Here is a 21,052-nt window from a genome sequence, read left to right on the forward strand (position 1 = left end):
TGTGTGGTAGTGTTTGAATAGGTACAACATATCTAGTGATTTAACATGTGTGTATACATTTGTATGGACATACTGGTCATGTGGTCTAATGGGATCTTGTATATTCATCTGTCGGCTGACCTCTGTCTCCTCTTCCTCCCTCCACTCCCCAGGAAGATGCTCCAGTCCCTGGGTCGTCCAGAGGTTCACATGTCCCTGGAGGTGGTGATCGTGTCCGGGTCGGGCCAGGAGCATGCTGGGTGTCTGCTGCTGACAGGGGAGGTGGTGTTTGTGGTCAGTCTGTCTGAAGACACACAACAGCAGGCCTTCCCCATCACCGAGGTGGCCTGTCAACAAGACCCCCACCACCTGGGAGCGCTGACCCTCACGCTGCAGCAGCAGAGACTCACCAACGATGTAGAGGTAGGGGGGATGGGATGGTAGGGGTGAGGGGGGATGAGAGGTGGTGAGGGGGGAGGGGAGGGTGAGGGAGGGTAGGGGTGGTGAGGGTAGGGGGGGGTAGGGGTTGTGAGTGTAGGGGAGGGGAGGGGAGGGTGAGGGAGGGGAGGGTGAGGGAGGGTGAGGGAGGGTAGGGGTGGTGAGGGTAGGGGGGGGGTAGGGGTTGTGAGTGTAGGGGAGGGGAGGGTGAGGGAGGTGAGGGGAGGGTGAGGGTAGGGGGGGAGGGGAGGGTGAGGGAGGTGAGGGTAGGGGTGGGGGAGTGGAGGGTGAGGGTAGGGGTGAGGGAGGGGAGGGTGAGGGTAGGGGTGAGGGAGTGGAGGGTGAGGGTAGGGGTGAGGGAGGGGAGGGTGAGGGTGAGGGTAGGGGTGAGGGAGGTGAGGGTGAGGGTAGGGGTGAGGGAGTGGAGGGTGAGGGTAGGGGTGAGGGAGTGGAGGGTGAGGGAGGGGAGGGTGAGGGTAGGGGTGAGGGAGGGGAGGGTGAGGGAGTGGAGGGTGAGGGTAGGGGTGAGGGAGGGGAGGGGAGGGTGATCACTATATGGTCATTTAGCAGACGTGTTTATTGGCCAACTACAGTGAACAAAAATATTCAGATTTCAGAACATGCAGGAAACATCACTAAACCTCTTCCTCTCTTTCTCTCCTCCCCCTTCCTCTATTTCTCTCCTCCCCCCTCTTCCTCCCCCTTCCTCTATTTCTCTCCCCCCCCCCCCCCCCAGGGTGACAGTGGGAGGGAGTGGTTGTCAGAGCAGCAGTATGGTCGCCTGGTGGACTATGTGACTCGTGCGTCTGCGTTCCTCTCCCCGTCGGCCTCGTCCCTCCAGCAGGCTCCTCCCATCACCCCGGCCGAGCCTCCGCCCGCCGTCACCAAGACCTACCGTTACCTGGTCAGCCCCGCCCACGCCGCCGTGTTCGTCTCCAAGTTCACCATGGTCAAGAACAAGGCGCTGCGCATCGGCTTCCACTGACACACAGCTTTACAGAGACACACCTGTACACACACACACCTTTACAGAGACACACCTGTACACACACACACCTTTACAGAGACCCTGACACACACCTTTACAGAGACACACCTGTACACACACACACCTTTACAGAGACACACCTGTACACACACACACCTTTACAGAGACCCTGACACACACCTTTACAGAGACCCTGACACACACCTTTACAGAGACACACCTGTACACACACCTTTACAGAGACACACCTGTACACACACACACCTTTACAGAGACACACCTGTACACACACACACACACCTTTACAGAGACACACCTATACACACACACACACACACACACACACCTTTACAGAGACACACCTATACACACACACACACACCTTTACAGAGACCCTGACACACACACCTTTACATAGACCCTGACACACACACACCTGTTGTACTCTCTCTTTAGGTTGTACATCCACAAACTGCCTTTAAGGTTTAATGTCCTCTGTGCATTAAGAAACAGTTCCCCCTCTCATAGAACAAGGGAAGAGGGTTTTAGGTTGTACATCCACAAACTGCCTTTAAGGTGTAATGTCCTCTGTGCATTAAGAAACAGTTCCCCCTCTCATAGAACAAGGGAAGAGGGTTTCAACTGTGATTTACATTTCAATAAAACACCTGTGACAGTGAACACTAATGTCGAGGAGACTGGAGGGGCTACAGTACGTTCCAAATGCCACCCTAATCCCTACATAGTGCACTACTTTAGCCCAGGCCCCAATGCCACCCTAATCCCTACATAGTGCACTACTTTAGCCCAGGCCCCATAGGCCCCTGTGTTGGGAATAGGTTGCCATTAGGTCGTTTCACTCGTCTGAGCTGTTTAAAGCTCTTAACCGAGTGTCTCCGAGCTCTTTATTCCTGAGTAACTGAGCCGTTTAAAGCTCTTAATGCCGAGAGCCTCTCTGACCGGGTCGCGGTGTCGGTGGCGAACATGTCGGACGAACGCTCAGGAATATAGAAATGGTCCATATCCAGGCTGTCCACCAAAATATGGTTGTGGGATTTGTTGCTTTTCAGTGTTTTTTTGTTTTTGTTTTCTAGAAGACGTTTAAACATCTAATCGTTTAGTTCTGTGTATTTTAAGTTCATGCCCAAGATCATGACCTTGTTATAAATTCTGTTCAAACGCAGCTAAAAACAGTTCATGCCCAAGATCATGACCTTGTTATAAATTCAGCTAAAAACAGTTTTTGTACTCTGATGCTTTTTTGATGGTCTGGCTCAGGTGTCCCCAACCCCGTTCCACGGAGGGCCGAGTGTCTGAAGGGGTTTCTCCCTCCTCCCCTTTGTACTTGATTGGTGAATTAAAGGTCACTAATTAGTCAAGAACTCACCCTCACCTGGTTGTCTAGGTCTTAACTGAAAGGAAGAGCCTAAAACCTGCAGACGCCAGGCCCTCCGTGGAACGAGTTGGACCCCCACCTGGTCTACATGGATAATATATTGTATTAAATGACATTCTAATAAAAATATTGAAGTTGTGATGTCACGTGGTTCCCTCGACCAATAATACCTGATCAGGTTATTAAAGTTAGTCGATCTACTACGGATTGTTCAGGGTTGGATAGCCAGCCAATAGGAGGAGACATTAGGGCTCAGTATTATCCTGACTAGGAGGAGACATTAGGGCTCAGTGTTATCCTGACTAGGAGGGGACATTAGGGCTCAGTATTATCCTGACTAGGAGGAGACATTAGGGCTCAGTATTATCCTGACTAGGCAACTAGCAGGAGACATTAGGGCTCAGTATTATCCTGACTAGCAGGAGACATTAGGGCTCAGTATTATCCTGACAAGGAGGAGACATTAGGGCTCAGTATTATCCTGACTAGGAGGAGACATTAGGGCTCAGTATTATCCTGACTAGGAGGAGACATTAGGGCTCAGTGTTATCCTGACTAGGAGGGGACATTAGGGCTCAGTATTATCCTGACTAGGAGGAGACATTAGGGCTCAGTATTATCCTGACTAGGAGGAGACATTAGGGCTCTGTGTTATCCTGACTAGGAGGAGACATTAGGGCTCAGTATTATCCTGACAAGGCCACTGGGAGGAGACATTAGGGCTCAGTATTATCCTGACTAGGAGGAGACATTAGGGCTCAGTATTATCCTGACTAGGCCACTAGGAGGAGACATTAGGGCTCAGTATTATCCTGACAAGGCCACTAGGAGGAGACATTAGGGCTCTAGGAGGTGACAACACTAATCTAATTTCTGATTCATCTCTGTGTTGACCCGTCTGTCTGCCACTGGGCGCGTTTGAGTATATCACATTTGTCAAGTCTGATATAACTCATTGGTCACTGCCTTTCAAAGTGTGTTGCATTATGGGGAAATAAATTGTCAGACTTGCGCCTCCATGTCGACTGCGTGAACTTTACAACAACCACGTGATCGAAGGTCATGACGTTGACTGCAACGTTTCTGCAGTTGCTCCTCACCAACTAGCAGACATCGCCTGCATTGTGGGAGGAGACTATTTGTCAACCAATCACGTGATTTTACTTGACCCATGAGAACAGGACCAAAGAGGTGACTAAACAGAAAGCAGCCTTACAGCGATTCATTTATACACTGGATATGTACAAGTTACATTTTATTTAACCTTTATTTAACTTGGCAAGTCAGTTAAAGAACAAATTCTTATTTTCAATGCCGTCCTAGGAACAGTGGGTTAACTGGTCTAGGAACAGTGGGTTAACTGGTCTAGGAACAGTGGGTTAACTGGTCTAGGAACAGTGGGGTTAACTGGTCTAGGAACAGTGGGTTAACTGGTCTAGGAACAGTGGGGTTAACTGGTCTAGGAACAGTGGGTTAACTGGTCTAGGAACAGTGGGTTAACTGGTCTAGGAACAGTGGGTTAACTGGTCTAGGAACAGTGGGGTTAACTGGTCTAGGAACAGTGGGTTAACTGGTCTAGGAACAGTGGGGTTAACTGGTCTAGGAACAGTGGGGTTAACTGGTCTAGGAACAGTGGGGTTAACTAGTCTAGGAACAGTGGGTTAACTGGTCTAGGAACAGTGGGTTAACTGGTCTAGGAACAGTGGGTCTAGGAACAGTGGGTTAACTGGTCTAGGAACAGTGGGTTAACTGGTCTAGGAACAGTGGGTTAACTGGTCTAGGAACAGTGGGTCTAGGAACAGTGGGTTAACTGGTCTAGGAACAGTGGGTTAACTGGTCTAGGAACAGTGGGTTAACTGGTCTAGGAACAGTGGGTTAACTGGTCTAGGAACAGTGGGTTAACTGGTCTAGGAACAGTGGGTTAACTGGTCTAGGAACAGTGGGTCTAGGAACAGTGGGTTAACTGGTCTAGGAACAGTGGGTTAACTGGTCTAGGAACAGTGGGTTAACTGGTCTAGGAACAGTGGGTTAACTGGTCTAGGAACAGTGGGTTAACTGGTCTAGGAACAGTGGGTCTAGGAACAGTGGGTTAACTGGTCTAGGAACAGTGGGTTAACTGGTCTAGGAACAGTGGGTCTAGGAACAGTGGGTTAACTGGTCTAGGAACAGTGGGTTAACTGGTCTAGGAACAGTGGGTTAACTGGTCTAGGAACAGTGGGTTAACTGGTCTAGGAACAGTGGGTTAACTGCCTGTTCAGGGGCAGAACGACAGATTTGTACCATGTCAGCTCGGGGGATTTGAACTTGTTACCTTCCGCTCTAACCACTAGGCTACCCTGCCGCCCCAAATGTGATATTTGAGTCTCTCTCTTCCCAGTACAAATTTAGGCTACACACATTTACAGTGATATGGGGATAGAGACATTTATTTCTACAAACAATCAACTTTTCTGAAAAATGTCAACACTGCCATGTTGGAAAGTTACGTGAGTATCAGACTTAACGCTGAAACAGATGCACCTTCCCAGAATTAATTTCTCCACGATCGTCTGCAGACGGTTTGCTTCAGGCTTACCACTCAAACAAGCCCATTGTCTGTCCTGGGGAAGACGTTGGAGCTCTGCTGGGCCTGGTGTTGGCTCTGTCCTGGGGAAGACGTTGGAGCTCTGCTGGGCCTGGTGTTGGCTCTGTCCTGGGGGAGACGATAGAGCTCTGCTGGGCCTGATGTTGGCTTGGGGAGACGATAGAGCTCTGCTGGGCCAGGTGTTGGCTGGGGGAGACGTTAGAGCTCTGTTGGGCCTGGTGTTGGCTCTGTCCTGGTGGAGACGTTAGAGCTCTGCTGGGCCTGGTGTTGGCTGGGGGAGACGTTAGAGCTCTGTTGGGCCTGGTGTTGGCTCTGTCCTGGGGGAGACGTTAGAGCTCTGCTGGGCCTGGTGTTGACTGGGGGAGACGTTAGAGCTCTGTTGGGCCTGGTGTTGGCTGGGGGAGACGTTAGAGCTCTGTTGGGCCTGGTGTTGGCTCTGTCCTGGGGGAGACGTTAGAGCTCTGCTGGGTCTGGTGTTGGCTCTGTCCTGGGGGAGACGTTAGAGCTCTGTTGGGCCTGGTGTTGACTCTGTCCTGGGGGAGACGTTAGAGCTCTGCTGGGCCTGGTGTTGGCTTTGTCCTGGGGGAGACGTTAGAGCTCTGCTGGGTCTGGTGTTGACTCTGTCCTGGGGGAGACGTTAGAGCTCTGTTGGGTCTGGTGTTGGCTCTGTCCTGGGGGAGACGATAGAGCTCTGCTGGGGCTGTTGTTGGCTCTGTCCTGGGGGAGACGATAGAGCTCTGCTGGGTCTGGTGTTGGCTCTGTCCTGGGGGAGACGATAGAGCTCTGCTGGGTCTGGTGTTGGCTCTGTCCTGGGGGAGACGATAGAGCTCTGCTGGGTCTGGTGTTGGCTCTGTCCTAGGGGAGACGTTAGAGCTCTGTTGGGCCTGGTGTTGACTCTGTCCTGGGGGAGACGTTAGAGCTCTGCTGGGCCTGGTGTTGGCTCTGTCCTGGGGGAGACGTTAGAGCTCTGCTGGGCCTGGTGTTGGCTCTGTCCTGGGGGAGACGTTAGAGCTCTGCTGGGTCTGGTGTTGGCTCTGTCCTGGGGGAGACGTTAGAGCTCTGCTGGGTCTGGTGTTGGCTCTGTCGGGAGTGTCTGCTGCCCTTTGACTTCCGACTGTGGGCAGAGGACGAGTCTGGAGGACAAGAGAGGAGGAGAGTAGACTTATTGTTGTGGTCGTTAAGCGCCGTCAGTCAAACTACAGGTGTGATTTTACAATGTGAGGACAGACAGCGCTGACTGACTCTTCAATGTGAGGACAGACAGCGCTGACTGACTCTTCAATGTGAGGACAGACAGCGCTGACTGACTCTTCAATGTGAGGACAGACAGCGCTGACTGACTCTTCAATGTGAGGACAGACAGAGCTGACTGACTCTTCAATGTGAGGACAGACAGCGCTGACTGACTCTTCAATGTGAGGACAGACAGCGCTGACTGACTCTTCAATGTGAGGACAGACAGCGCTGACTGACTCTTCAATGTGAGGAGAGACAGCGCTGACTGACTGTTTAATGTGAGGACAGACAGCGCTGACTGACTCTTCAATGTGAGGACAGAAAGCGCTGACTGACTCTTCAATGTGAGGACAGACAGCGCTGACTGACTCTTCAATGTGAGGACAGACAGCGCTGACTGACTCTTCAATGTGAGGACAGACAGCGCTGACTGACTCTTCAATGTGAGGACAGACAGCGCTGACTGACTCTTCAATGTGAGGACAGACAGCGCTGACTGACTCTTCAATGTGAGGACAGACAGCGCTGACTGAATCTTCCCCTCCTACAGAAACACTTCTGAACCAGGAGCAGAGCCCTGGCTAGCTTTCCGTTGTGAATCACGAGATTTGTCTCAAAGCTCCACATACAGATGGTCCATGTTTCTATGTAGACAGGAGGTCCATGTTTCTATGTAGACAGGAGGTCCATGTTTCTATGGAGACAGAAGTTCCATGTTTCTATGTAGACAGGAGGTCCATATGTAGATAGAAGGTCCATGTTTCTATGTAGACAGAAGGTCAATGTTTCTATGTAGACAGAAGGTCCATGTTTCTATGTAGACAGAAGGTCCATGTTTCTATGTAGACAGAAGGTCCACGTTTCTATGTAGACAGAAGGTCCACGTTTCTATGTAGACAGAAGGTCCATATGTAGACAGAAGGTCCACGTTTCTATGTAGACAGAAGGTCCATGTTTCTATGTAGACAGAAGGTCCACGTTTCTATGTAGACAGGAGGTCCATATGTAGATAGAAGGTCCATGTTTCTATGTAGACAGAAGGTCAATGTTTCTATGTAGACAGAAGGTCCATGTTTCTATGTAGACAGAAGGTCCATGTTTCTATGTAGACAGAAGGTCCATGTTTCTATGTAGACAGAAGGTCCACGTTTCTATGTAGACAGAAGGTCCACGTTTCTATGTAGACAGAAGGTCCACGTTTCTATGTAGACAGAAGGTCCATGTTTCTATGTAGACAGAAGGTCCACGTTTCTATGTAGACAGGAGGTCCACGTTTCTATGTAGACAGGAGGTCCATATGTAGACAGAAGGTCCACGTTTCTATGTAGACAGGAGGTCCATATGTAGACAGAAGGTCCATGTGTCTATGTAGACAGAAGGTCCACGTTTCTATGTAGACAGGAGGTCCATATGTAGACAGAAGGTCCATGTTTTTATGTAGACAGAAGGTCCACGTTTCTATGTAGACGGAAGGTCCACGTTTCTATGTAGACAGAAGGTCCACGTTTCTATGTAGACAGAAGGTCCACGTTTCTATGTAGACAGAAGGTCCATGTTTCTATGTAGACAAAGGGCCCTTGTTTCTATGTAGACAGAAGGTCCATGTTTCTATGTAGACAGGAGGTCCATGTTTCTATGTAGACAGAAGGTCCACATGTAGATAGAAGGTCGATGTTTCTATGTAGACAGAAGGTCGATGTTTCTATGTAGACAGAAGGTCCATGTTTCTATGTAGACAGAAGGTCCATGTTTCTATGTAGACAGAAGGTCCATATGTAGACAGAAGGTCCATATGTAGACAGAAGGTCCACGTTTCTATGTAGACAGAAGGTCCATGTTTCTATGTAGACAGAAGGTCCATGTTTCTATGTAGACAGAAGGTCCATGTTTCTATGTAGACAGAAGGTCCACGTTTCTATGTAGACAGAAGGTCCATATGTAGACAGAAGGTCCACATGTAGACAGGAGGTCCATATGTAGACAGAAGGTCCACATGTAGACAGAAGGTCCATGTGTCTATGTAGACAGAAGGTCCACGTTTCTATGTAGACAGGAGGTCCATATGTAGACAGAAGGTCCATGTTTTTATGTAGACAGAAGGTCCATATGTAGACAGAAGGTCCACGTTTCTATGTAGGCGGAAGGTCCACGTTTCTATGTAGACAGAAGGTCCACATTTCTATGTAGACAGAAGGTCCATGTTTCTATGTAGACAGAAGGTCCATGTTTCTATGTAGACAGAAGGTCCATGTTTCTATGTAGACAGGTCTGAGATCATTATTACAGCCACAAGGTCTTAGATCATTACTACAGCCACAAGGTCTGAGATGGATACAGCTAACGGACAAACTACCGCGCATTAACAACAGACACACTGGGGAACCTGTCTAGTGCTGTAGAGATCCATCTGTTAATGGGCCATAGCTGTAATATACTGTAGAGAGGACCAGACTGTACTATACTGTAGAGAGGACCAGACTGTAATATACTGTAGAGAGGACCAGACTGTAATATACTGTAGAGAGGACCAGACTGTAATATACTGTAGAGAGGACCAGACTGTAATATACTGTAGAGAGGACCAGACTGTCCTGTATTGTAGAGAGGACCAGACTATCCTGTATTGTAGAGAGGACCAGACTATCCTGTATTGTAGAGAGGACCAGACTGTAATATACTGTAGAGAGGACCAGACTGTAATATACTGTAGAGAGGACCAGACTGTAATATACTGTAGAGAGGACCAGACTGTAATAGACTGTAGAGAGGACCAGACTGTAATATACTGTAGAGAGGACCAGACTGTAATATACTGTAGAGAGGACCAGACTGTAATATACTGTAGAGAGGACCATACTGTAATATACTGTAGAGAGGACCAGACTGTAATATACTGTAGAGAGGACCAGACTGTAATATACTGTAGAGAGGACCAGACTGTACTATACTGTAGAGAGGACCAGACTGTAATATACTGTAGAGAGGACCAGACTGTACTGTAATATACTGTAGAGAGGACCAGACTGTAATATACTGTAGAGAGGACCAGACTGTAATATACTGTAGAGAGGACCAGACTGTAATATACTGTAGAGAGGACCAGACTGTAATATACTGTAGAGAGGACCAGACTGTACTATACTGTAGAGAGGACCAGACCTACCTGTCCCAGTGGAGGAGGTGAGTTCCTGTCTCCTCAGCAGCACCTCCTCTCTCTCCAGGGCGACCATGTATTTAGAGTAGGACCAAGACAACTGTTATAGAGACATGTAGTTAGAATAGGACCAAGACAACTGTTATAGAAGAGACATGTAGTTAGAATAGGACCAAGACAACTGTAATAGAGACATGTAGTTAGAATAGGACCAAGACAACTGTTATAGAGACATGTAGTTAGAATAGGACCAAGACAACTGTAATAGAGACATGTAGTTAGAATAGGACCAAGAAAACTGTTATAGAGACATGTAGTTAGAATAGGACCAAGACAACTGTAATAGAGACATGTAGTTAGAATAGGACCAAGACAACTGTAATAGAGACATGTAGTTAGAGAATAGGACCAAGACAACTGTTATAGAGACATGTAGTTAGAATAGGACCAAGACAACTGTAATAGAGACATGTAGTTAGAATAGGACCAAGACAACTGTTATAGAAGAGACATGTAGTTAGAATAGGACCAAGACAACTGTAATAGAGACATGTAGTTAGAATAGGACCAAGACAACTGTTATAGAGACATGTAGTTAGATTAGGACCAAGAAAACTGTTATAGAGACATGTAGTTAGAGATTAGGAACAAGACAACTGTTATAGAGACATGTAGTTAGAGATTAGGAACAAGACAACTGTTATAGAGACATGTAGTTAGAGAATAGTACCAAGACAACTGTTATAGAGACATGTAGTTAGATTAGGACCAAGACAACTGTTATAGAGACATGTAGTTAGAATATGACCAAGACAACTGTTATAGAAGAGACATGTAGTTAGAATAGGACCAAGACAACTGTTATAGAAGAGACATGTAGTTAGATTAGGACCAAGACAGCTGTTATAGAGACATGTAGTTAGAGAATAGGACCAAGACAACTGTTATAGAGACATGTAGTTAGAGAATAGGACCAAGACAACTGTTATAGAGACATGTAGTTAGAATAGGACCAAGACAACTGTAATAGAGACATGTAGTTAGAATAGGACCAAGACAACTGTTATAGAAGAGACATGTAGTTAGATTAGGACCAAGAAAACTGTAATAGAGACATGTAGTTAGAATAGGACCAAGACAACTGTTATAGAAGAGACATGTAGTTAGAATAGGACCAAGACAACTGTAATAGAGACATGTAGTTAGAATAGGACCAAGACAACTGTTATAGAGACATGTAGTTAGATTAGGACCAAGAAAACTGTTATAGAGACATGTAGTTAGAGATTAGGAACAAGACAACTGTTATAGAGACATGTAGTTAGAGATTAGGAACAAGACAACTGTTATAGAGACATGTAGTTAGAGATTAGGAACAAGACAACTGTTATAGAGACATGTAGTTAGAGAATAGTACCAAGACAACTGTTATAGAGACATGTAGTTAGATTAGGACCAAGACAACTGTTGTAGAGACATGTAGTTAGAATATGACCAAGACAACTGTTATAGAAGAGACATGTAGTTAGAATAGGACCAAGACAACTGTTATAGAAGAGACATGTAGTTAGATTAGGACCAAGACAGCTGTTATAGAGACATGTAGTTAGAGAATAGGACCAAGACAACTGTTATAGAGACATGTAGTTAGAGAATAGGACCAAGACAACTGTTATAGAGACATGTAGTTAGAATAGGACCAAGACAACTGTAATAGAGACATGTAGTTAGAATAGGACCAAGACAACTGTTATAGAAGAGACATGTAGTTAGATTAGGACCAAGAAAACTGTTATAGAGACATGTAGTTAGAATAGGACCAAGACAACTGTAATAGAGACATGTAGTTAGAATAGGACCAAGACAACTGTAATAGAGACATGTAGTTAGAATAGGACCAAGACAACTGTTATAGAAGAGACATGTAGTTAGAATAGGACCAAGACAACTGTAATAGAGACATGTAGTTAGAATAGGACCAAGACAACTGTTATAGAGACATGTAGTTAGATTAGGACCAAGAAAACTGTTATAGAGACATGTAGTTAGAGATTAGGAACAAGACAACTGTTATAGAGACATGTAGTTAGAGAATAGGACCAAGACAACTGTTATAGAGACATGTAGTTAGATTAGGACCAAGACAACTGTTATAGAGACATGTAGTTAGAGATTAGGAACAAGACAACTGTTATAGAGACATGTAGTTAGAGATTAGGAACAAGACAACTGTTATAGAGACATGTAGTTAGAGATTAGGAACAAGACAACTGTTATAGAGACATGTAGTTAGAGAATAGGACCAAGACAACTGTTATAGAGACATGTAGTTAGAGAATAGTACCAAGACAACTGTTATAGAGACATGTAGTTAGATTAGGACCAAGACAACTGTTATAGAGACATGTAGTTAGAATATGACCAAGACAACTGTTATAGAAGAGACATGTAGTTAGAATAGGACCAAGACAACTGTTATAGAGACATGTAGTTAGATTAGGACCAAGACAACTGTTATAGAAGAGACATGTAGTTAGATTAGGACCCAGAAAACTGTTATAGAGACATGTAGTTAGAGATTAGGAACAAGACAACTGTTATAGAGACATGTAGTTAGAGATTAGGAACAAGACAACTGTTATAGAGACATGTAGTTAGAGATTAGGAACAAGACAACTGTTATAGAGACATGTAGTTAGAGAATAGTACCAAGACAACTGTTATAGAGACATGTAGTTAGATTAGGACCAAGACAACTGTTATAGAGACATGTAGTTAGAATATGACCAAGACAACTGTTATAGAAGAGACATGTAGTTAGAATAGGACCAAGACAACTGTTATAGAAGAGACATGTAGTTAGATTAGGACCAAGACAGCTGTTATAGAGACATGTAGTTAGAGAATAGGACCAAGACAACTGTTATAGAGACATGTAGTTAGAGAATAGGACCAAGACAACTGTTATAGAGACATGTAGTTAGAATAGGACCAAGACAACTGTAATAGAGACATGTAGTTAGAATAGGACCAAGACAACTGTTATAGAAGAGACATGTAGTTAGATTAGGACCAAGAAAACTGTTATAGAGACATGTAGTTAGAATAGGACCAAGACAACTGTAATAGAGACATGTAGTTAGAATAGGACCAAGACAACTGTAATAGAGACATGTAGTTAGAATAGGACCAAGACAACTGTTATAGAAGAGACATGTAGTTAGAATAGGACCAAGACAACTGTAATAGAGACATGTAGTTAGAATAGGACCAAGACAACTGTTATAGAGACATGTAGTTAGATTAGGACCAAGAAAACTGTTATAGAGACATGTAGTTAGAGATTAGGAACAAGACAACTGTTATAGAGACATGTAGTTAGAGAATAGGACCAAGACAACTGTTATAGAGACATGTAGTTAGATTAGGACCAAGACAACTGTTATAGAGACATGTAGTTAGAGATTAGGAACAAGATAACTGTTATAGAGACATGTAGTTAGAGATTAGGAACAAGACAACTGTTATAGAGACATGTAGTTAGAGATTAGGAACAAGACAACTGTTATAGAGACATGTAGTTAGAGAATAGGACCAAGACAACTGTTATAGAGACATGTAGTTAGAGAATAGTACCAAGACAACTGTTATAGAGACATGTAGTTAGATTAGGACCAAGACAACTGTTATAGAGACATGTAGTTAGAATATGACCAAGACAACTGTTATAGAAGAGACATGTAGTTAGAATAGGACCAAGACAACTGTTATAGAGACATGTAGTTAGATTAGGACCAAGACAACTGTTATAGAAGAGACATGTAGTTAGATTAGGACCAAGACAGCTGTTATAGAGACATGTAGTTAGAGAATAGGACCAAGACAACTGTTATAGAGACATGTAGTTAGAGAATAGGACCAAGACAACTGTTATAGAAGAGACATGTAGTTAGAGAATAGGACCAAGACAACTGTTATAGAAGAGACATGTAGTTAGAGAATAGTACCAAGACAACTGTTATAGAGACATGTAGTTAGATTAGGACCAAGACAACTGTTATAGAGACATGTAGTTAGAATATGACCAAGACAACTGTTATAGAAGAGACATGTAGTTAGAATAGGACCAAGACAACTGTTATAGAAGAGACATGTAGTTAGATTAGGACCAAGACAGCTGTTATAGAGACATGTAGTTAGAGAATAGGACCAATACAACTGTTATAGAGACATGTAGTTAGAGAATAGGACCAAGACAACTGTTATAGAGACATGTAGTTAGAATAGGACCAAGACAACTGTAATAGAGACATGTAGTTAGAATAGGACCAAGACAACTGTTATAGAAGAGACATGTAGTTAGATTAGGACCAAGAAAACTGTTATAGAGACATGTAGTTAGAATAGGACCAAGACAACTGTAATAGAGACATGTAGTTAGAATAGGACCAAGACAACTGTAATAGAGACATGTAGTTAGAATAGGACCAAGACAACTGTTATAGAAGAGACATGTAGTTAGAATAGGACCAAGACAACTGTAATAGAGACATGTAGTTAGAATAGGACCAAGACAACTGTTATAGAGACATGTAGTTAGATTAGGACCAAGAAAACTGTTATAGAGACATGTAGTTAGAGATTAGGAACAAGACAACTGTTATAGAGACATGTAGTTAGAGAATAGGACCAAGACAACTGTTATAGAGACATGTAGTTAGATTAGGACCAAGACAACTGTTATAGAGACATGTAGTTAGAGATTAGGAACAAGATAACTGTTATAGAGACATGTAGTTAGAGATTAGGAACAAGACAACTGTTATAGAGACATGTAGTTAGAGATTAGGAACAAGACAACTGTTATAGAGACATGTAGTTAGAGAATAGGACCAAGACAACTGTTATAGAGACATGTAGTTAGAGAATAGTACCAAGACAACTGTTATAGAGACATGTAGTTAGATTAGGACCAAGACAACTGTTATAGAGACATGTAGTTAGAATATGACCAAGACAACTGTTATAGAAGAGACATGTAGTTAGAATAGGACCAAGACAACTGTTATAGAGACATGTAGTTAGATTAGGACCAAGACAACTGTTATAGAAGAGACATGTAGTTAGATTAGGACCAAGACAGCTGTTATAGAGACATGTAGTTAGAGAATAGGACCAAGACAACTGTTATAGAGACATGTAGTTAGAGAATAGGACCAAGACAACTGTTATAGAAGAGACATGTAGTTAGAGAATAGGACCAAGACAACTGTTATAGAAGAGACATGTAGTTAGAGAATAGGACCAAGAGGTGTTTACCTGTTGACTAGGGTAAAGCAGCTCTCTGCTCTCCTGTAGTCCTTTGTGTTTCTCCTCATGCTCCTCTGGAAACCTCTCCACTTCCTCCTGGGCTCTCCTCTCCACTTCCTTTTCCTCCTCTCGCCTCCTGAGACGCTGCAGTTTAGCACTCTGTTTGTTCACGCTGTTCTGCAACAGCGGCAACACCTCCTCCTCCTGCACACCGCTGCTGAACGACAGGAACTCTGGCCACAGCTTCAGTAGCTCACTGAACACACACATCTACTACACAGAGAGAGAGAGAGAGAGAAACAGAGAGAGACAGAGAGAAAGACAGAAACAGAGAGACAGAGAGAGAGAGAGACAGAGAGAGAGTGCTGGCCCAATGCTTCATACCGTGTCAAGTTGGCTGGATGTCGTTTGAGTGGTGGACCATTCTTGATACACACAGGAAGTTCTTGATACATTCAAACTGGTGCTCCTGACACCTACTACCAAACCCATTTCAAAGGCACGTCAGTCTTTTGTCTTTCCCCTTCAACTCTCTGAATGGCACACCTGGATTCACCTGGTCAGTGTGTGTCATGGAAAGAGGAATGTTTGGTACACCCAGCCTTGCGAAAGTATTCGGCCCCCTTGAACTTTGCGACCTTTTGCCACATTTCAGGCTTCAAACATAAAGATATAAAACTGTATTTTTTTTGTGAAGAATCAACAACAAGTTGGACACAATCATGAAGTGGAACGACATTTATTGGATATTTCAAACTTTTTTAACAAATCAAAAACTGAAAAATTGGGCGTGCAAAATTATTCAGCCCCCTTAATTTAATACTTTGTAGCGCCACCTTTTGCTGCGATTACAGCTGTAAGTCGCTTGGGGTATGTCTCTATCAGTTTTGCACATCGAGAGACTGACATTTTTTCCCGTTCCTCCTTGCAAAACAGCTCGAGCTCAGTGAGGTTGGATGGAGAGCATTTGTGAACAGCAGTTTTCAGTTCTTTCCACAGATTCTCGATTGGATTCAGGTCTGGACTTTGACTTGGCCATTCTAACACCTGGATATGTTTATTTTTGAACCATTCCATTGTAGATTTTGATTTATGTTTTGGATCATTGTCTTGTTGGAAGACAAATCTCCGTCCCAGTCTCAAGTCTTTTGCAGACTCCATCAGGTTTTCCTCCAGAATGGTCCTGTATTTGGCTCCATCCATCTTCCCATCAATTTTAACCATCTTCCCTGTCCCTGCTGAAGAAAAGCAGGCCCAAACCATGATGCTGCCACCACCATGTTTGACAGTGGGGATGGTGTGTTCAGCTGTGTTGCTTTTACGCCAAACATAAAATGTTGCATTGTTGCCAAAAAGTTCAATTTTGGTTTCATCTGACCAGAGCACCTTCTTCCACATGTTTGGTGTGTCTCCCAGGTGGCTTGTGGCAAACTTTAAACAACACTTTTTATGGATATCTTTAAGAAATGGCTTTCTTCTTGCCACTCTTCCATAAAGGCCAGATTTGTGCAATATACGACTGATTGTTGTCCTATGGACAGAGTCTCCCACCTCAGCTGTAGATCTCTGCAGTTCATTCAGAGTGATCATGGGCCTCTTGGCTGCATCTCTGATCAGTCTTCTCCTTGTATGAGCTGAAAGTTTAGAGGGACGGCCAGGTCTTGGTAGATTTGCAGTGGTCTGACACTCCTTCCATTTCAATATTATCGTTTGCACAGTGCTCCTTGGGATGTTAAAAGCTTGGGAAATCTTTTTGTATCCAAATCCGGCTTTAAACTTCTTCACAACAGTATCTCGGACCTGCCTGGTGTGTTCCTTGTTCTTCATGATGCTCTCTGCGCTTTTAACGGACCTCTGAGACTATCACAGTGCAGGTGCATTTATACGGAGACTTGATTACACACAGGTGGATTGTATTTATCATCATTAGTCATTTAGGTCAACATTGGATCATTCAGAGATCCTCACTGAACTTCTGGAGAGAGTTTGCTGCACTGAAAGTAAAGGGGCTGAATAATTTTTCCCGCCCAATTTTTCAGTTTTTGATTTGTTAAAAAAGTTAGAAATATCCAATAAATGTCGTTCCACTTCATGATTGGGTCCCACTTGTTGTTGATTCTTCACAAAAAAATACAGCTTTATATCTTTATGTTTGAAGCCTGAAATGTGGCAAAAGGTCGCAAAGTTCAAGGGGGCCGAATACTTTCGCAAGGCACTGTATATCACTGTCTGTCTGTCTGTCTGTATGTCTGTCTGTATGTCTGTCTGTCTCCCTCTCTCCATGTCTGTCTGTCTGTCTGTCTGTCTGTCTGTGTGTACCTGAGCCTCTCTGAAGACGTAGGGCCCCATCTCCCCCCTCCTCTCCAGGATGTGTGTTGCCTGCTCTGGGGGGATGTCTATCTGCAGGGCTGTCTGTCTGTCTGTGTACCTGAGCCTCTCTGAAGACGTAGGGCCCCATCTCCCCCCTCCTCTCCAGGATGTGTGTTGCCTGCTCTTGGGGGATGTCTATCTGCAGGGTTGGGGGGACGGAGGACTGGATGAAACAGCTGATGATGGTGGACACCTTGTCCTGGACTACAGCCTCCACACAGTGGGAATGACACAGATCCTAATGGGAGAGAGGGAGGGATGAAATGGGGGGGAGAGGGAGGGATGGATGGGGGAGGGATGGAATGGGGGGGTGGCATGGCATGGGGGGGATGGAATGGGGGGAGGGGGAATGATGGCATGGGGGGAGGGAGGGATGGCATGGGGGGAGGGATGACATGGGGGGAGGGAGGGATGACATGGGGGGAGGGAGGGATGGCATGGGGGGCAGGGATGACATGGGGGGCAGGGATGACATGGGGGGAGGGAGGGATGGCATGGGGGGCAGGGATGACATGGGGGAGGGAGGGATGGCATGGGGGGGAGGGATGACATGGGGGGAGGGAGGGATGACATGGGGTGGAGGGAGGGATGGCATGGGGGGGCATGGGGGGAGGGAGGGAGGGATGGTATCGGGGGGGAATGGAGGGAAAGGGAGGGATGGCATGGGGGGAGAGGGAGAGACGGATGGAGGGAGGGAGAGAGAGGGATGGTATGGGGGGAGAGGGAGGGAGGGAGGGATGGTATGGGGGGAGAGGGAGGGAGGGAGGGAGGGATGGTATGGGGGAGAGGGAGGGAGGGAGGGAGGGATGGTATGGGGGGAGAGGGAGAGATGGCATGGGGGGACAGATCTATTATTCATTCAAGAAGATTACCAAGGCCCAGTGTAGACCCCAGAGATAACAGCACCAGATTACCAAGGCCCAGTGTAGACCCCAGAGATAACAGCACCAGATTACCAAGGCCCAGTGTAGACCTCAGAGATAACAGCATCAGATTACCAAGGCCCAGTGTAGACCCCAGAGATAGCAGCACCAGATTACCAAGGCCTAGTGTAGACCTCAGAGATAACAGCACCAGATTACCAAGGCCCAGTGTAGACCCCAGAGATAACAGCACCAGATTACCAAGGCCCAGTGTAGACCTCAGAAATAACAATACCAGATTACCAAGGCCTAGTGTAGACCCCAGAGATAGCAGCACCAGATTACCAAGGCCCAGTGTAGACCCCAGAGATAACAGCACCAGATTACCAAGGCCCAGTGTAGACCCCAGAGATAACAGCACCAGATTACCAAGGCCCAGTGTAGACCCCAGAGATAACAGCACCAGATTACCAAGGCCCAGTGTAGACCCCAGAGATAACAGCACCAGATTACCAAGGCCTAGTGTAGACCCCAGAGATAACAGCACCAGATTACCAAGGCCCAGTGTAGACCCCAGAGATAACAGCACCAGATTACCAAGGCCCAGTGTAGACCCCAGAGATAGCAGCACCAGATTACCAAGGCCCAGTGTAGACCCCAGAGATAACAGCACCAGATTACCAAGGCCCAGTGTAGACCCCAGAGATAGCAGCACCAGATTACCAAGGCCCAGTGTAGACCCCAGAGATAGCAGCACCAGATTACCAAGGCCCAGTGTAGACCCCAGAGATAACAGCACCAGATTACCAAGGCCCAGTGTAGACCCCAGAGATAACAGCACCAGATTACCAAGGCCCAGTGTAGACCCCAGAGATAGCAGCACCAGATTACCAAGGCCCAGTGTAGACCCCAGAGATAACAGCACCAGATTACCAAGGCCCAGTGTAGACCCCAGAGATAGCAGCACCAGATTACCAAGGCCTAGTGTAGACCCCAGAGATAACAGCACCAGATTACCAAGGCCCAGTGTAGACCCAAGAGATAACAGCACCAGATTACCAAGGCCCAGTGTAGACCCCAGAGATAACAGCACCAGATTACCAAGGCCCAGTGTAGACCCCAGAGATAACAGCACCAGATTACCAAGGCCCAGTGTAGACCTCAGAGATAACAGCACCAGATTACCAAGGCCCAGTGTAGACCCCAGAGATAACAGCACCAGATTACCAAGGCCCAGTGTAGACCCCAGAAATAGCAGCACCAGATTACCAAGGCCCAGTGTAGACCCCAGAGATAACAGCACCAGATTACCAAGGCCCAGTGTAGACCTCAGAGATAACAGCACCAGATTACCAAGGCCCAGTGTAGACCTCAGAGATAACAGCACCAGATTACCAAGGCCCAGTGTAGACCCCAGAGATAACAGCACCAGATTACCAAGGCCCAGTGTAGACCCCAGAGATAACAGCACCAGATTACCAAGGCCCAGTGTAGACCCCAGAGATAACAGCACCAGATTACCAAGGCCCAGTGTAGACCCCAGAGATAACAGCACCAGATTACCAAGGCCCAGTGTAGACCTCAGAGATAACAGCACCAGATTACCAAGGCCCAGTGTAGACCTCAGAGATAGCAGCACCAGATTACCAAGGCCCAGTGTAGACCTCAGAGATAACAGCACCAGATTACCAAGGCCCAGTGTAGACCTCAGAGATAGCAGCACCAGCTGGACCTCCAGCCAGAACAGAAGGTTTGGTTCAGTCTTACCTTATACCTCTGGACCTCCAGCCAGAACAGGACGTCATTCTCCAGGAAGTCTCCCTTCAGAGAGACGAAGCGCCGGAACTGATGACACGTGACGGGGTTGAGCAGGGCCCTCCGGACAGCCAGGATCTCCCCTGCAGAGGTCATCCACGTCCCCTTGACCTGCTGCAGGAGAGGAGCGGTTAAACACGCAGGAACATACAGCCGGGAGGCTTTAAGGTGAGGAACAACTCAGAGAGGAACAACATTGGTCATAGAAGTCTACAGACATGATGTTCTAGATCCATGGATGGGCAACATTTTAGAAAACTAGAATAAATTATAATGGACCTATATATTTTTCTGACACGCCAAAATAGATTTTGACAAACAAAATTGGTTCCTAAATACAATCTGTCCGATAATCCCGATGTGGACCTCGAGACAAAAAAAAAGTTTTCCCAGCGTTGCTCTATGACGTTCAAAAGATTGACAGAGGACCAGAGATCACCTTCCACACCTCTCTCTTGTTCCTGTGTCGCTGGTAGACCTGGTCGGACACCCCGTCTTCACCCCGAGGCTGAAAGAGCAGCAGTCAGAAACACAGTACGGCTGGACAGAGACTTCAGCAAGACACCTCTGGTCCTCTGCAGTATCTACACCTCTCTCTCTCTGTCTCTCTCTCTCTGTCTCTCTCTCTCTGTCTCTCTCTCTCTCTCTCTCTCTCTGTCTGTGTCTGTCTGTCTCTCTCTCTCCGTCTCTCTCCGTCTCTCTCTGTCTCTCTCTCTCCATCTCTCTCCGTCTCTCTCTCTGTCTCTCTCTCTCTGTCTCTCTCTCTCTGTCTCTCTCTCTCTGTCTTTCTCTCTCTCTCTCTCTCTCTCTCTGTCTCTCTCTGTCTCTCTCTGTCTCTCTCTGTCTCTCTCTGTCTCTCTCTGTCTCTCTCTGTCTCTCTGTCTCTCTCTGTCTCTCTGTCTCTCTGTCTCTCTCTGTC

At 46.0% G+C, this 21,052-nt stretch overlaps 2 protein-coding genes across 2 annotated transcripts in view; one reads left to right on the forward strand and one right to left on the reverse strand.

The window, feature by feature from the left end:
• The first annotated feature begins 156 nt into the window (after positions 1-156).
• On the forward strand, positions 157-1,485 carry LOC139394321 (intermembrane lipid transfer protein VPS13B-like). Its single transcript, XM_071142362.1, has 2 exons — positions 157-402; positions 1,154-1,485. The coding sequence occupies exons 1-2, from the start codon at positions 157-159 to the stop codon at positions 1,400-1,402; spliced, it is 495 nt and encodes a 164-aa protein (XP_070998463.1). The 3' UTR covers positions 1,403-1,485.
• Positions 1,486-6,298: 4,813 nt separating this feature from the next.
• LOC139394312 (regulator of G-protein signaling 22-like) overlaps positions 6,299-21,052 on the reverse strand; it is a 40,879-nt gene continuing 26,125 nt past the window's right edge. Inside the window, exons 17-22 of the mRNA XM_071142350.1 lie at positions 20,573-20,641; positions 20,086-20,247; positions 17,514-17,693; positions 15,095-15,355; positions 9,785-9,875; positions 6,299-6,518 (exon numbers count right to left, since the gene is read on the reverse strand). Coding sequence (XP_070998451.1) covers positions 6,391-6,518; positions 9,785-9,875; positions 15,095-15,355; positions 17,514-17,693; positions 20,086-20,247; positions 20,573-20,641 — 891 coding nt within the window. The 3' untranslated portion in view covers positions 6,299-6,390. The remainder of the gene's footprint in view (positions 6,519-9,784; positions 9,876-15,094; positions 15,356-17,513; positions 17,694-20,085; positions 20,248-20,572; positions 20,642-21,052) is intronic.

Source organism: Oncorhynchus clarkii, unplaced genomic scaffold (genome assembly GCF_045791955.1).
Source record: "Oncorhynchus clarkii lewisi isolate Uvic-CL-2024 unplaced genomic scaffold, UVic_Ocla_1.0 unplaced_contig_8524_pilon_pilon, whole genome shotgun sequence".
In the NCBI taxonomy this organism is placed as follows: Eukaryota; Metazoa; Chordata; class Actinopteri; order Salmoniformes; family Salmonidae; genus Oncorhynchus; species Oncorhynchus clarkii.

Coding starts and splice junctions, on each gene's coding strand:
- LOC139394321 (XM_071142362.1), top strand. CDS start 157: ATGCTCCAGTCCCTGGGTCGTCCAGAGGTTCACATGTCCCTGGAGGTG. Junction 403..1,153: donor GACTCACCAACGATGTAGAG/GTAGGGGGGATG, acceptor CCCCCCCCCCAG/GGTGACAGTGGGAGGGAGTG.